This window comes from Danio rerio, chromosome 21 (assembly GCF_052040795.2).
Source record: "Danio rerio strain M-AB ecotype USA chromosome 21, GRCz13ab, whole genome shotgun sequence".
NCBI lineage: Eukaryota > Metazoa > Chordata > Actinopteri > Cypriniformes > Danionidae > Danio > Danio rerio.
In genome coordinates this window covers 19,565,773-19,581,829 of record NC_141041.1, presented here as the reverse complement: position 1 = coordinate 19,581,829, position 16,057 = coordinate 19,565,773, and the positions used below count along the sequence as shown (strand labels likewise).

Here is a 16,057-nt window from a genome sequence, read left to right as displayed (position 1 = left end):
AATCAAATCAGATGAAAAGTTAGTGTTAAAAACAAATCGTTTATTCATTATTTCTAGTTGGGAATTCATTTTTAGTAAACAAATCTTTTAAAATGTAGAGATTGTGTTAAGATAAACATGTGAAAGCAAGTGATAAGACAACTAAGTAAATAAATAAATACAAAGTGTACATAACACTGTAGGACTTCCAGGTCTCGAGGCTTGAATTGTTTAGGGCCCCAAATGACTAAATCCAGTAATGGTCCTGGAGGGCCGGTGTCTTGGAGACTTTAGCTCCAACCCAAATCAAACACACCTGAACGGGGTCATCAAGTTTTTACTAAATATACTAGCATGTGCGTTGAAGCAAGTTGGAGCTAATTTCAGCAGGACACCAACCCTACAGGATCATGCTTGGACACCCCTGGACCAGATAATTTGAGGGATCCTGCGTTTCTTTATGGAAGAATGGCCTCTTTCCAAATTTTCCCAAACTCGTCAAGCATTAAAGAAAAGTCTGAGCTTTTATCTTGGAAAGTGACTACTGAATTAAGGGGTACCAATAATTGTCTCCAACATGTATCGAATGAAAACTATTTTTCTAAATGCACGGATGATGTTGCACTGACACAGGTAAAAAAATCTTTATTGAGTCACAGGTCATGTCCAAAGTGACTAAATGCAATACAGATACAATTCCTCATGCGGCCCTTGTCATCACTGCAGTGCACCGGAAATCCAACCAAAAACAAAAGACCAGAGTCCAAATGCAGAAGATGGGTTTATGCCAAACCATCATCCACATCAAGCAGGAAAAACAAAACACGCTCGAAGGACTATCAGCTACTTGAGACGGTTAATAAGACCACAGAACAGAGGTAAACGTACTGAACAGAGAAGCTGCAAGTATGTACAAAGTGTGTCAGGTACAGAAAACATCTCAAGGCTCTAAATACATCGAGACTGCTTTTGGTCACAAGATATAGGATTATGGCATATTCAGTTCCCAGCAACACTCCTCCTTGCATAAGTTAATTAAAACTGGATATTTCCTTTATCATATTGTTCAGTAATAATTTTTTTTCTTCCATTAAACCAATATTTTCACTGAACGCTCTGACCGAACTGCTACTCCATCCCGATGTATTGTACAGTTTTATTTTTCAAAAGCACCAAAACTTATATAAACAGGTGTTACAGGTAAATACAAGTGTAGCAATAAAGTGTACTTTTGGCATACATTATGTGTGTATCTGCGAAAAGCCTTTATAACGAAAGAGTAGTTTTATTGTTAGCACTGCCTAGACCACATTGAGCCACTGAAAGCCACTGAAAACCATAAACAACTAGCTTAGCAACTATTACACAAATGAATGGTTTTAATTGCTGCTTTGTCATCTGCAATTGTGCGCTGTACAGAAATGAACATGAAATAGTGAATGTTCAAAACATTTAGATAACATTTCATACATGGGAGGTTTGATTTGACATCAGTACACGTCAAGGTAAGTCTTTGAGGCGTTCACAGCAGTTTGAGAGACATGTTTTCAGCCAAATAATGGAGTGAAGCTGCAAATCGCTCCTAGAAATGCAGGCATTGAAATGTAATACTTCAAACATTTCTGTTAAAATGGCCACTTAAAATGTGCCCAAGGCGTTCTGCTGGCTTCAGAAAGTGTGCAAACAACTGATAGAGACACAAGTGTCTTTTCTACAAAACTTACAGAAATAAAAAGACACGAACACACTTTTTGTCCTAATAGGTTTGTGGAGTTTAAAACAAAGCTGCCTAAATTTACAGACTGGTTTAATGTTTTGCTGGACGCTTAAACTGGTGAAAAAGCTGTCGGCAAGGCAGAGGGAAAGTGATAGTTTTAGTGCACAGAGAGGGCACCGTGTTAGGACAGGGTGTGTTGGGGAAGGGCGCTTTCATCAGTCTTCTTGCCTAGCATGACTTCTCAAATGAAAAACGAGTCTCTCCCCCCCACCAAATGAATAGTACAAAATTAAAAAAAGAACAAAATATTAAAGTAAATTACGCTTCAGGCTTAGCAGTCGCTTTTCCAAAGTTTGATGGTTTTGTCGTTTTCTAGTGCTGCTGATGCAATGATGTTTTCTGTGGGGTGACAAGCGGTTGAGATCACCACATCTGCAAACAACAAAACATACCCATTAATATATATACAGCTGTGAAAAAACATCACTCGAAAATTTCTCGATTTATTGGATTTTTATTAGATATATAATTGAAATCCAATAAATCTACATAAGCAAAATAAGTACTTAGACCCAATCCTATTTTTGTACCCCTTCCCCTTGGCCCCCTGAAATAAAGTGTGAAGAGAAAGGGCTTCAAAATTTACCCCTAAGAAATGGGACGGCACTACAGCACCTGTACACATCATCATATGTCGTCGCGATCTCATGCTTCAATCGTGACTGCTGTAATGATTCTAGTTGCTTTATTTTTTTGGTATTTATCTTCAGGAAATCACTGAAGGTATATATTATGTTATCATAACGATCTAATGTGGCAATAAAATCGTAACAGTACTGTGCATTTACACCCTGGCCATGTTCATCAATGTAAACACACCAAAAACAACATTAACATTATAGCAGACACTGTAAAACGGTCATTCCTAGCCACTAGACTCTTCTGACAGGGTATTCGAGTGTCAGAATGTTGTGGGACTGCTATACAGGAGTTATTATAGATAGCGAAATTTAGCGTTTTTTATTTTAGCTTTTAAAAAAAAGAGAGAGAAAAAAAACACAGTTATGAATATATTAAAACCTGTGCTTGTTTGTTGTAAAAGTTAAAAATAACGACAATAAATTACTAATACTAATTTGTGGATCTCTTTACTTCCGGGTGCAGCTATACTGCCGTTGTGGCTGGTGTATTCTGGGAAATTTTCTTCCCCTTAGTTTCGAGTTTGGTCCTAAAAAAAATTTCCATTCGAAGGGGCATCTACCCCTTGCCCTTATCCCTATGCCTTCAAGCTAAAGAGACTTGAGTAATAGAAAGGGCTAAAGGGTAGAATTGGACCTTAAAGTTAAAGGTTCATGAAACACCAAAACACATTTTTTGTTATGTTGACAGTCATATATGTGTTCTAATAAACACTATAGACACATATTTCACAAAAAAAAAGTGATGGTTGTTTTTGCTTTATTTTAAGCAAATTTGTTTTCTCAGATTTGAAACTAATTTTTGAAGCTACGTCATGGCAATTAGATCCTTATGTGTAATCCAGCATGGAGAGTGGATGTCTGTACTGGCAAATACATCCGAGTCCGAATGTGCAGCATTAATTCATGAGAAAGACTTGGTTCAAACCAATTAGCGCGCTCTATTGTGAATGAGGTGCAACTTAATTAATATGCACGATAGCTTCGAAGACTGTTTTTACCTAATAGAATGTTCAGACTGCAGAGAGACACCACGTTGTGTTGCCAAAAAAATGGAAAAACAAGAATTGTTTGGAGACATGGGTTGTCAGTGCTTTTTTTTAGAAATGTGCTGCAACAAAGGTTTTGTTTCAATTTCGTGCTATGAGAGTGCAGCTGGACTCACTTGTGGTTTACAATTCATGCGACAGAAATATATTTGTAAGGAACATTTTTTACCTGAAAGCTTTTCGCATAAGGAAATGGGGAAATCTGGATTTGCCACTTGTATCCTTTTAAAAAAGATGCGGCTCCAGTTGGTGTTGATTGTCTTGTCTCTACAGATTTGTACTCTTTCAGTTTTTAGAGACATACCTTAGTCAAAATGATTTAGTTACTAAGTTTACAGTTAGTTAATATCAATAGAATATTACAGACTGAAAGATCCGATGTAAATGCTGCTCTCCGAATGTAAACACCACAATCAAACTATTACCGTCATATAGAATTTTTGCCGCATTTTGCGACAGGATAGCAAGCGCTGATTTTCACAGAGGCAAAACAAAAAAAGACGCAGGGGAGAAAGACAGTGACTATGTTTACATGGACATCAGTAATCAAATTATTAGCCAAATTAATAATTTTCAACTTTAACTGCAGTTTGGCAATTTTACTTTCATTCAGGAACATTTCATGCATGCCTCCTGTGACAAATACTGGATGCAAGGAACTGCTGGAAAAGTGTAATTTTAAATGGAATGTTATCTAGTGAATTTGACACATGAATGACGCAAGTAAACTCAAATATTCACGCACCATTTATTCGCTCATGCCGCATCTGGTGTGAACTAGGGTTGTGCGATTAATCTAAATTGAATCGCGATTTTAAACGTTACAATTAGCTAAGTCGCAAGAAGCTGCGATATGAAATATATATGTATTATCTAATTTCCCCCGCCCAGAACTTGACTACTACTTCACAATTAGATATTTTCCCCAAATCGCACACAGCATGGTGAACACAGTGTGAGCACAGCATTATAGCAATCCGGCAATACACGTTTAAACCATTTCGATCTCTACATATGTGCTGCATTTGGATTAAATTGAATTATGTTGTAGTTACATTTAACATTGGTCAATTAAAAACTACAAAAAAAAAAAATCTAAAATGAAAATCGTGAATCATTTAAACAAACCTTTTTTGACATTATTGCACATCAATAAAAATATCACTCAAACACAACAAATTTGTAACGTAGCACTGCTTACCTGGAACTATTAGCAGGAAGTGCATTAAGCTCTAGGTAAAAATGCTTTGCTAACATCCACTGAACTTGCTCTTACCTGTGTGGCCCTGTAGTTTCTGTACAATCTCCTTGGTCTGAAGGTTCCAGATATAGACCATGTTATCTTCTGAGCCGGAGACAATCCACTAAAAATAAAGAGCAAGCCTTTATCACCATTTCAGTTCACATGCTCATGTCGAAAAGTTTTAGCATGTCAAGAGAGGCAATGGATTAGAAAAGTGTAAAGCCAACAAACCTTTCCACCAGTGACAGAGAAATTAGCAAATATGCAGTACTTCTCGTTTTTATGACCGGTGTAAGTTTTCAGACACTAAAAAAAAAGAAAATATTATTGTTATACACCGATTGAGAACTTTTTTATTATTAAAACAATGCACTAAACAAACTGAGAAACACTTACCTTTCCTTTGCTGTAGTCCCAAAGCTTCAAAGTACTAAAATATGAAGGGAATGCATGTGGATTAATAGAATTTACTTTAAAGTTTTCTTCTTTTTAAATAATACAATTAAATGTTGAAAATATCAAAATGTCCTTGACTTACTTGTCCAGAGTGGCAGCCAGGATGTACTTGCCATTGGGGGAGAACTTCACAAATGACACTGGTGGGTTGTCGTCATCTGATGAAAAATTGGAAATGTATACATTTTAATGATTGTTTATGCCTCTTTTAATGTCTTTCTTGTTACTTAGCGTACCTTAAAATTAACTGTGTTATACTAGTTTCTTATTAGCCTAAAGTTATTTATGCATATCAGATAAGAACAGATAAACACAAATGATTGCCATTTACACAACAAATCTAACCTTGTTTGTAGTCATTTTAAATGCTGATCAACTTACCAATAAGTGTTTTAAGGCACTGGCCTGATGCTGTGTCCCAGATACGACTGTTTAAGTCAGAAAGTGGGTATGATTGTTAGCTTTTTATTTCTGAAATATTTTTTCACTCTTGATTTTTTTTCATAGTCAAAGTTCACTCACCAAAGTCCATCATAACTGCTGGACACAATCAATGAGCCATCTCTATTGAAATGAACCTAAAAAAACAAACAAACAAAAAAAAAACAAATACACAATTATAATTCAAAGAAATCACTTAAATTGATGTCAGTTGTACACAATTGTGAATTGAATCATCCAGATGAAGTAAAAAAAAAAAAAAACACTAACCGCAGAGACAGGGTCTGAGTGTGCTGGAAGTGTCTTCAGACATTTCCCCGTTTTAACATCCCAAATCCTCACACTCTCGTCAAACTGCATTGGAGAGAAGAATTAACATGTATTAGGGGTACAATGTATGAAGTCATTAGCTATGTTTCCATCCACCTATTTTTATGCGCATATGCAAAATAACGGTTGATATAATAACAGTAAAAAACGGTTGATGGAAACGTCATGATGCGCATGAATTTTGAAAATGTGCATAAAAAAATTATGCGCATAACTGAGAAGGATAAACATTATGCAAGATATGCATAAACTACAGAGGAAACGCTTTTACTACACAAATTACAGTATGCACAATTTAAAAAGGTCATGTGATTTTGTTATAAGAGAACATGTGATAAAAATCTAAATCATGTGATTATCATGTGATAAAAACCAGCAGGCTGAGCACACTGTAAAACATTTGAAATTTAGTTTTGGTCATTCTAAAATGTCTTACCGTTTAATTATCAGTGTTATTATATTATTAATGATCTCCAGAATCAAGAGTGTCTGTGCTCCGCGTCTGACACCTTAAAACGCCACCCCGCGTTCACTGCATGTGAGAATTGTCTTCTTAGGCGAAAGTCATTAGATCAAGAAAAGATTGATGCAGCTTCTCCAACTGCAGCAAATTTAGTTTTTACTGTTGATATTTGGCAGCAGTTAATCAGGAAGTGTGTAATTTGTTCGCTTTGACTTGTTGGATGGAAACGCTGCTTTATTTGGACGTCTTTTATGCGACAATCCAGTTTTGCGCAAAAAGTTAATTTGCAGTTTTGGATGAAAACAGCTCTTGATTACAGTTTTCAAGAATAGAGAAACAAAGCTACAACTCTGAACTCAAAAGACAGTTTTCTATTGCAGAGAAGGGTATTGTTTGGCGCAGCTTTTACATTTACATTTTGGATTTACACTGAAGTTTAATACCAATTAATGTGGATATCTAAATTTGCGCATTGAAGTCATTGTTATTTATTCTTGGTCAGTTCGGCATCTCTGATACCAAATGTAAGGAACCTCTGGACCTCTTCTAATGACAAGGATACTACCATTTCAGGTGTTTTTTCTTTCAGTGGTATAAAATGATTTAGTCGTGCAAACTAATGATACAGCAGTGGCTGCTACTGACCATTTAAACAGTGTTTGGTGTCTCATGTCACAAATCCAATAATGCTGGTTAGGTTATGAGCATTCCTTCTGACCAAGTGATCAGCAATTTGTAAAATGCAAAGTTTTGGAAATGACACTGCTCACTTTAAACTTCATTTAAAGAGGTCGTTTCGTTCCAGGACGCAATTGTTTCTGTTCTGTATTTCTTTTCTTTCTCTGCTCTACTCTAGTAGGAGATAATCACCATCACCTATTGCTAATGATAAACTGCTCACTGTTTGGAGGATGAGAAGAGCAGTGGACATTTAAACAGCATGTCTCTACTAGAACAGTGTTTGTATGTATCTCTGTGTGTGTGTGTGTGTGTGTGTGTGTGTGTGAGTGTGTGGAGGCTTTTTTGTGAGGTTTAACACTTTTGATCTGCATTATCTGTTGATTAGGAGTTTTAATTTGTTTAAGTTCTGCTTTGTTAATGCTGTTGTCAATCTTATGTAGTTTTTGCCTCAGAAACTCTTTTTGGTTGTGAGTTTACTTTTAATTGTTCAATAATACTTTATTGACTCTTTGTTTTGTTAATGTGGGATCGGTTAGTAGCAACATCAAGCAGCAAAACAAGCTGTTTTTAACGTCTAAAAATTAATGGAAGTAAATGAGACCAGAGAACTTGAGCTAAAAAGATTCCAATGGCTGCACTTGCTCGTACGTGAAGAATAAGGTGAATGTGACGTTTACATACATTTCAGTTGTAGAAAGTTATGGAAAATGAGTGCAGGTTTTTACTAAAACTAATTTTGAATTTTTAAGTGCGGTTGTGTGTGTAAAACAATATAATTTTATAGAAAAATGATGGTCCTTTTCTCTATAGAAGTTGTTACTCTACCCCGTTTGGAGCATTATTATGGAGGTTCTAAGTTATAACTAGGGCCAGACACAATCTGCGGACATTTTTAGCTATTTCTGCACAGAATTTAGTGAAAAATCTGCAGATTTATGCTGAATGATTTTGGGAGTATCATAACTAAAAACTAATATGAAATAAAAAATAATACCTTTTTAACTTGTATTTAAAATTTACAATGCAAATTCAATTAGATCCACTTAATTAGTAAACAAAGCAAGTCTCTTATGTAATGTATCTACTACAAGACAGAAAATATTACTTTACAAACTGTATTGTAAATAAATCAGAAGAACATTTTCACATTAGTCAATAATAATACTAATATTAATTTAAAAACCGAAGAAATATAAATTCACATTAGTAAATAAATAGACTCAACGATGGGCTAAAAATCTGCGAAAATGTGCAGATTTTTGCGTGTACAGATTCCGTTTGGGCCTAGTTATAACTAACGAGGTTCAAACGATGAATAGATGACAGAGAAACTATGGTTTTGGGGAAAGACTGGTCACTAAATCAATCATTTTCCAAACGATGCATCGTACTATGATAGTTCAGCCACTAGTTATGTGGTTGTTTGGGAAACACACCCCTGAACATTACAGTGGAAAAGCACCTAAAAAGGTCTTCAAATTTTGCAGACTTTTTTTTTTTCCAAAAAAATAAAATGCAATTATCATGATGTTAAACTAAACATTTAGTATATAAGACAGATACATATAATTGAACATAAAACTAAATTAAATGAAGTAGAGCATTCAAGTACAAAAATAGATTAAAATGTAAAGTAGCACAACAAATAAACCTTACAGACAGTGGGAGATTTTGACTTTAGTTATTTGATTCACAGCTGCAGTCAATTTACAGGTTTCTCACACCTTTTCCAACTTCAAAATCCAGCAATTTTTAAGGTGCATTTTTATGCTTTTCCAGCACCTAACAACCGCGGTAAATTACGTTTATATTTGCTGAATGTACTTTTCCACATTTAAATCTATAATTTGTGCTATTTTACAAAACACAATATAAAATTTAAATTGTTGAATACTTGAGCATAGATTTATTGGGATAGTTCACCCAAAAATGGCAAAAAAAAAAAAAAAAGTTCAGTTATTGTACAAAGTATCTTTTTGAATTAACTTAATATTTGCATTCATCATCTTAATATTAGTAACCAGGTCTTGACATTGACTTTTTCCAACGTTACTAGTCACTCGCCATTTTTACTAGCCACAATTTTGTTGTTGGGAAAATATTTTTATATGCAGAAATATGACTATGACATGGTAAAATTACTTGATTTAGATTTTGTATTTGTCCAAATGCCTTCTCATTCACTTCATGTTTTGTCAAAAAATTTAAATGTGTCACAACAAGCTAAAAATAGCTGTATACTATACTTTATATTTAACAAAACATCAAAAAATAAATAAATAAATAAACAAAGAAAAACAATTGACATTTAAAAAAATAATTTGTCATGTATCAGAAACATGCACATCTGTCCTCTTGAAATTGCAATTTCAATTTCAAGCAGGTTCAAACACTTTTTCCAAAACCCAAGCACTTTTCTGAAAACACTATATTATAAATCAAGCATTTTCCAGGATTTCCAGCACCCGTACAAACCCTGAATTTAAGACAGAATGCATGAACCCAATATACTAATACCCATGCATTCTCCCTCTCAACAGTTTACATTTACTTTTGCATTTTCAGTCATAACTGACTGTGCTTATAAGGATATTAACTGAGATGGATATTTTGACATCTGTCCGTGTAAGTGTGAGAAGATGCTTAATTAAAGCTTTTACAAACACTATTTTGGCCACAATACAATTGAATCAATGTAGAAACAGAATGAGAACACTTTGTGCACATGTCAAACTTGCCCATTCACGGTTGAACATACTTTATAAGTTATGTGTTAAATGAAGCAGAACACTAAAAGCTGCAAGCCCAGGGATTTACACCTCTAATATTTATATATGTCTGAATTAAGAAAACGATAAAGTGAACAAACTTACAGATCCAGAGACGATGAGGTTGGACTGGGGGTTGAAGTTACAGCAGAACACATAATTGCTGTGTCCCTTCAGCGTCTTTAAACACTTCCCCTGGTGATGACAAAAACAAAAACTGATGATAAAATTATACTGACCTACGAGAAAATAACTCTAACAGAATGCAAATAGCATCAGTATGCTCACTCTGCTTGCTTTCATCAGTTTAGGTTTTACATTTTTCTTTCGAATGTTCAGTTTTGCCTTAACTTACAGAGCTCACATCCCAGATCTTCAAAGTCTTGTCATCAGAAGCTGAGACCAGGAGGTTGGAGTCTGAAGACCAGGCTACATCTGAGATGCCCTGCAGGAGAAAGAAATCCAGTTCACAACAGCAATCTGGTACAGTAAAACATTACAGAGAAGCCAGATCTTTTGGGGAACTCAACTTTATTTATAGAACACTTTCAACACTATAACTGAATCCAAAGTGCTGTACAGACAAAGTTCAACTGAAAATAAAATAAGGCTAACAACTAAAAGCAAATGAAGATAACACTATAGAAGTGAAACAATGATGACAGAAATACCAACAAAACATACAAGGAACTCACAAGTTTGTGTCCAGATATCGTCTTCTCAAACTTGCCATCATATGCACCCCATATTTTGATCAGCTTATCAGCAGCTGGACGAGAGAGAGAAAAAAAAAATTACATCATGACTTTGTGTTGTTCACAAGACACTAGGACTTCCTTGAGGGTAGTTCAAGTGTAATAATTAATTAAATAAACGTTTAAAGCTGCAATCAAAATAAAAATAAAATTTTAAAATGACTTGGTCTGATTATCCCACTGAAAAAGATTGCAATGCTGTAACATTCTGTGTATTCTCTGAAAAGCTGTGTGCTTATAGTCTGAGATGATATCAGGGTGAATGACTCATAAGTGCATTCAGCTCTCACGGTCGAATATGCATCGACAATGCAGCAACAGAGGCATGAAGGCACCATCCATTTAAACTTTCAGTTTCTGCAGTGAATTAATGGGAGTGGTGCAAATCTTCATAGTTTAGAACTGAAATATTGCAATGAGTATGTTTAATAACAATTGCAAAACGACAGACATTAATTCACATAGAAGCAAGTAAAATACGCAGGTAAAATGTACATAAATAAAAAAATAAAAAGCAACTAGCATTAAGTTAACTAAACCCAGTATACAATAATATTGTATACTGGAAATCTCACAGACTGATGAAAGGACAATTTGACTTTGAAAACAATGTTTTATTTGACTTTTTAGACTTAAAAGTCTTAAATAACAGATGTATAAAAATGTGACACTTTTCATTTTCTGTTTTGAAGCCCAATACTGTGATTTAAAAAAAAATCAGTTGAAAAAAAAAAAAAAAAAGATTGCATTATATGTAATCAATAAAAACGTATGCGTGTACTTACACTAACTGGCCACTTTATTAGGTACACCTTACTAGTACCGGGTTGGACCCCCCTTTTGCCTGTAGAACAGCCTTAATCCTTCACGGCATAGATTCAACAAGGTAATGGAAATATCCCTCTGAGATTTCAGTCCATAATGACATGATGGCATCGTGCAGTTGCTGCAGATTTGTTTGCTGCATATCCATGATGCGAATCTCCCGTTCCACCACATCCCAAAAGTGCTTCATTGGATTAAGTTCTGGTGACTGTGGAGGCCATTTAAGTGCAGTGAACTCATTGTCATGTTCAAGAAATCGGTTTTAGATATTTTTTGGCTTTATGACATGGCGCGTTATCCTGATGGAAGTAGCCACCAGAAGATGGGTACACTGTGGTCATAAATGGATGGACATGGTCAGTAACAGTACTCAGGTAGGATGTGGCAGACACAATACTCAATTGGATACTAATGGACCCAAAGTGTGCAAAGAAAAAAATCCCTCAAATCGATACACTACCACCACCAGCCTGATCCATTGATACAAGACAGGATGGATCCATGCTTTTGTGTTGTTTACGCCAAATTCTGACCCTACCATCTGAGGCCCCGTTTACACTAGTGCGTTTTAGTTTTAAAACGGCGTTGTAGAATGAAAACGATCCGCGTCCACACTCGCGTTTTACCCAGCGTTTCTGAACAGCTCTCCGTCCACACCAAAACGTTGAAAACGCACATCACGTGATCACACAGACACTCTCGGGCAAGCGCTCCAGCATTTCTACCCAGATGAGAGCTCTGCTTGTCGGACTGCTCATCAAGCATCTCCCGCTGGATCTAATCCCACTATATTTGCTAAACGTGATATTTCATTCATGTTGTTGTCTTTATCTAACGACATAGGCCAATTCCCTGACTTTGGTCATTGGAATCTATTAAGTTACTTGTTCACGGGTAACATGTTTTGGTTAAGCGCAAAGATAAGTTAATGATTAATCCAGGTACATTGACTGATCGCTTGCCTTTATTTCCTACAATGTATAAACTTATTGTATGTTATACTTTTATAATTATCAATTATTAAAACTGATATTCAGCAAAAGAGAGGGTGCGTTTCGTATTTTCACTGAAATTGAAAGGAGGCAGTTGTTATAGGCTCCGTTTTGTTATAAATATCCACACAGTGAAGATGACGCCCATATATGCAGCACGGCGCCTCAACATTTCTGCTGTCAGTTAAGTTGCTAATATTAAAAAGAAAATAGGCAGTTCCTTAAATAATGATTACATTTTATTGTTGAGAAAGTGAAACAACGTAGCCAAGGTGATGTGAATAAAGTTATAAAGTACACTGTTCCCTTTGAAGATTTACCCGTGTCCTCGGTATGTTTTCCATATCAAACTGAAAAGGGGGAGACTGCAGCCTTGATCAAACTTGCGAAGTCTTAACTTACAAGAAGAGGATGCGAGACTGAACTGTGCGTGGGCTACTTAATATTGAGGAAAAGCCCCAATCAGATAGGCGAACGTTTGCAGCCCCGCCTCCGTTTTCAGATGTCTCCGTCTTTACCCATCCACACTGAGACGGAGCAGCAGCGTTTTAGAATGAAAACGGCCTTTCCAGCTTTTTCAAAAAGCTCCGTTTTCGGCGCTCGAGAACTCTGGCGTAGTGTGGAGGGATGGCGTAACCGTAGCAAAACTTTTGCGTTTTCAAACTAAAACGCATTAGTGTAAACGGGGCCTGCATGTTGCAGCAGAAATAGAGATTTGTCAGAGCAGGCAACGATTTTCTAATCTTCTATTATCAAATTTTGGTGAGCTTGTGCCAATTGTTGCCTAAGTTTTCTAGTTCTTGGCTGACAGGAGTGATAGAGCTGTAATCGGGCCATAAAAGTTAGGCCCGATAGAGCCTGAGCCTGACTGAATTCGACCCGAGCCTAAGAGGTACATTTTGATTGACAGCTTTTTAAAAGCTCAAACTTGTTTATAGCCCTACATTATTCACGTGCACATGCACAAAGCTCTTTTGGCTTTTTTCATGAATGTGTCTTTTATATGCGTTTTAACCTAATTTATTCATAACAAACGTAGGCTGTAAGACACTTAGAAATTGGAATGCAAAGCCGGGATGCAAAGTACTACTGATCTGGCAAATTTAGCATGTTTTGGGTAGGATTGTTTGTTCATCTTTCACCAAGCCAAGAACATCAATTACATTTTTCTATGACATCGGTTTCAATGTAGAGAGTGACCTCGTCATCTTCCCTGTTACCGTAATACACAGTGTATGAGCGACTGCTGAAATACCTTGGAGACTAGAATGAATGGTCTTTTTGAACTGGCAGCTGGCCTGATCGCAGTCAAAATCTCTTTTTGACGTCTCAGTCATCTTTTGTTTCACCATTGCAGGGATGGATTTTAATGTTGTAACAAACTATTTGATTTCTCGTTGGGTTCAGGCAGATATCTTCAGCTCTAAGGAGTGGTACATGGTGAGGTCTCCTGCTGCTGTAGCCCATTCGCCTCAAGATTGAACATCTTATGCATTCAGAGATGCTCTTCTGCATACCTCGGTTGTAACGAGTGGTCATTTTAGTTACTGCTGCCTTTTTTTCAAATCAAACCAGTCTGGCCATTCTCCTCTGACCTTTGGCATCAACAAGGCATTTGCACCAACAGAACACCAGCTCACTGGATTATTTCTTTTATTGGCCATTCTCTGTAAATCCTAGAGATGGTTGTGCATGAAAATCCCAGTAGATCAGCAGTTTCTGATATACTCAGATCAGCCTGTCTGGCACCAACAACCATGCCACGTTCAAAGTCACTTAAATCACCTTCCCCATTTGGATGCTCGGTTTGAACTGCAACAGATCGTCTTGACCATATCTACATGCCTAAATACATAGAGTTGCTGTCATGTGACCGACTGATTAAAAATTTGCATTAACGAGCAGTTAACCAGGTGTACATAATAAAGTAGCCAGTGAGTGGATAAGCAAGCGTTTCATTATATCCATGAAAGCATTTGAATGTATGTATGTGTATATATATATATATGTATAATAATGTAACATTATATATATATATATATATATATATATATACACACACACACACACACACACACACACACACACACACACACACACACACATATACATACATATATATATACACACACACACACGCACTTCTTTTTTTCCATCCAGAAATAGCTTTTGAGAGAACTATGTTTATCAAAAAAATAAATAAAAAATTGATGCCTTTGTTAATTCTATATGCTCTAATTATTTCATATTAATGCAAGTGCTGTATTAATACAAGTACTTACACGAGCTGGCGAGCCACTCCCCACTTGGACTGAATTTAACTGAAGAAACTGCTTTTGTATGCCCAGCCAATGTGAACTTCAAGGTGTAGTTTGGCTTGACAGGTGCTGACTGAGATAGAGCAGAATACACATAAACAATGACATTATCACAGATCATATAAAATTTAGATCCATAAAAAAAGCTGCTATACCATTTTTACCACAGTATATCCGAAGCACAATGTAAAAAACACCCATAAGGAAGGAAAAAACTGGTCACAGACGGGCGTTTCCAGCAGTGTTTTTTTTCTTTACCTTACTCTGGCTGGCAGAGGCAGCTGATGCCGGCTGTGTTTTAGTAGCCTCTGTGTCTGGTTTCTTCTCCTCAGTTGCCATGGCGACCAAGTTGGAGAGAATGGGTTTACAGAGGCAAGTTCAACGTCAATCTGAATGGCAAAAGGAGAAGTACTAATGAGTGTTTAAGTGGTTTTACATGCATTTATTTAGCAGACGTCTATTCTAAAATAAAGCAAGTGATGCAGTTCTCACAAAACAGATGAATTTTAATTTAAGACTTCTAATTTGAATGACACAATAAATGCAGGAATTAGGTGTTACAATCAACATTTATGAAATCCCTTAAGAATCCCGTTATAGTTTTAAAAACATTTTATACCGACCTACAGGTAAAACTGAAAAGCACATGTTGGCTTCTTTAGCACACTTGTACGTGTCACATCCTTTTGTGATCATACATGGATCATTTTGTCCCAGTGCTCCAAGTATAATGGTTTCCTAAAATTGTGTGTGATATTAAAGGGATAGGTCAACCTAAAACAAAACTCATTCCCACAACCACCCAGAGGCTCTAAATTTCTTTCTTCTATTCAACAAATATTTTAAAGAATGCAGAGGAAAAAAGCGACCACTGTCTTCATCAGTTGAAAAAAAAATTACTATGGAAGTCAATGGACACTGCTTTTCTACATGTCTTATTTTTGTGTTCATCAGAAGGAAGAAAGTAAAGCAGGCTTGGAATGAGTGGAGGATGATAAAAGAACGAGAAAATTTCTTACTTTTGTGTGAAATATCACTTTAACGTTTGAGAAATTTGGATTTGACCCTAATTTAATTTCCTATATTAAATTGTTGATCTTTTGCATTAGAACTATCACTTTAAGATCACAGCTGTACATGATTATTGAGAAATTGCTGCTAGAAACGGCAACATTGCATATAGAGCATCAGGGGTATGCAAACATATATGTGTAATAGATTAGTATAAACTAAAAGGTTTAGTTGATCTACTATTAATATACGATCAATAGAGAAAAAAAGGCAAACTACAAAAATGAAAACTAGAACAAGAGTTCAATATTATATTGTTTGGTCGATGACA

The 16,057-nt window shown here is 36.0% G+C and overlaps 1 protein-coding gene across 3 annotated transcripts in view; it reads right to left on the bottom strand.

Moving 5' to 3' along the window:
• Positions 1 to 607: 607 nt before the first annotated feature.
• wdr5 (WD repeat domain 5) overlaps positions 608 to 16,057 on the bottom strand; it is a 17,410-nt gene continuing 1,960 nt past the window's right edge. For 2 of the 3 annotated variants that reach the window (XM_087299464.1, XM_087299463.1), the window contains exons 3-15: positions 14,974 to 15,104; positions 14,680 to 14,788; positions 10,521 to 10,594; positions 10,181 to 10,270; positions 9,931 to 10,020; positions 5,854 to 5,937; positions 5,665 to 5,720; positions 5,524 to 5,570; positions 5,225 to 5,300; positions 5,083 to 5,116; positions 4,918 to 4,992; positions 4,720 to 4,807; positions 608 to 2,128 (exon numbers count right to left, since the gene is read on the bottom strand). In XM_087299464.1, coding sequence (XP_087155590.1) covers positions 2,028 to 2,128; positions 4,720 to 4,807; positions 4,918 to 4,992; positions 5,083 to 5,116; positions 5,225 to 5,300; positions 5,524 to 5,570; positions 5,665 to 5,720; positions 5,854 to 5,937; positions 9,931 to 10,020; positions 10,181 to 10,270; positions 10,521 to 10,594; positions 14,680 to 14,788; positions 14,974 to 15,054 — 1,005 coding nt within the window. In that variant the 5' untranslated portion in view covers positions 15,055 to 15,104 and the 3' untranslated portion in view covers positions 608 to 2,027. 3 annotated transcript variants of the gene reach the window in all.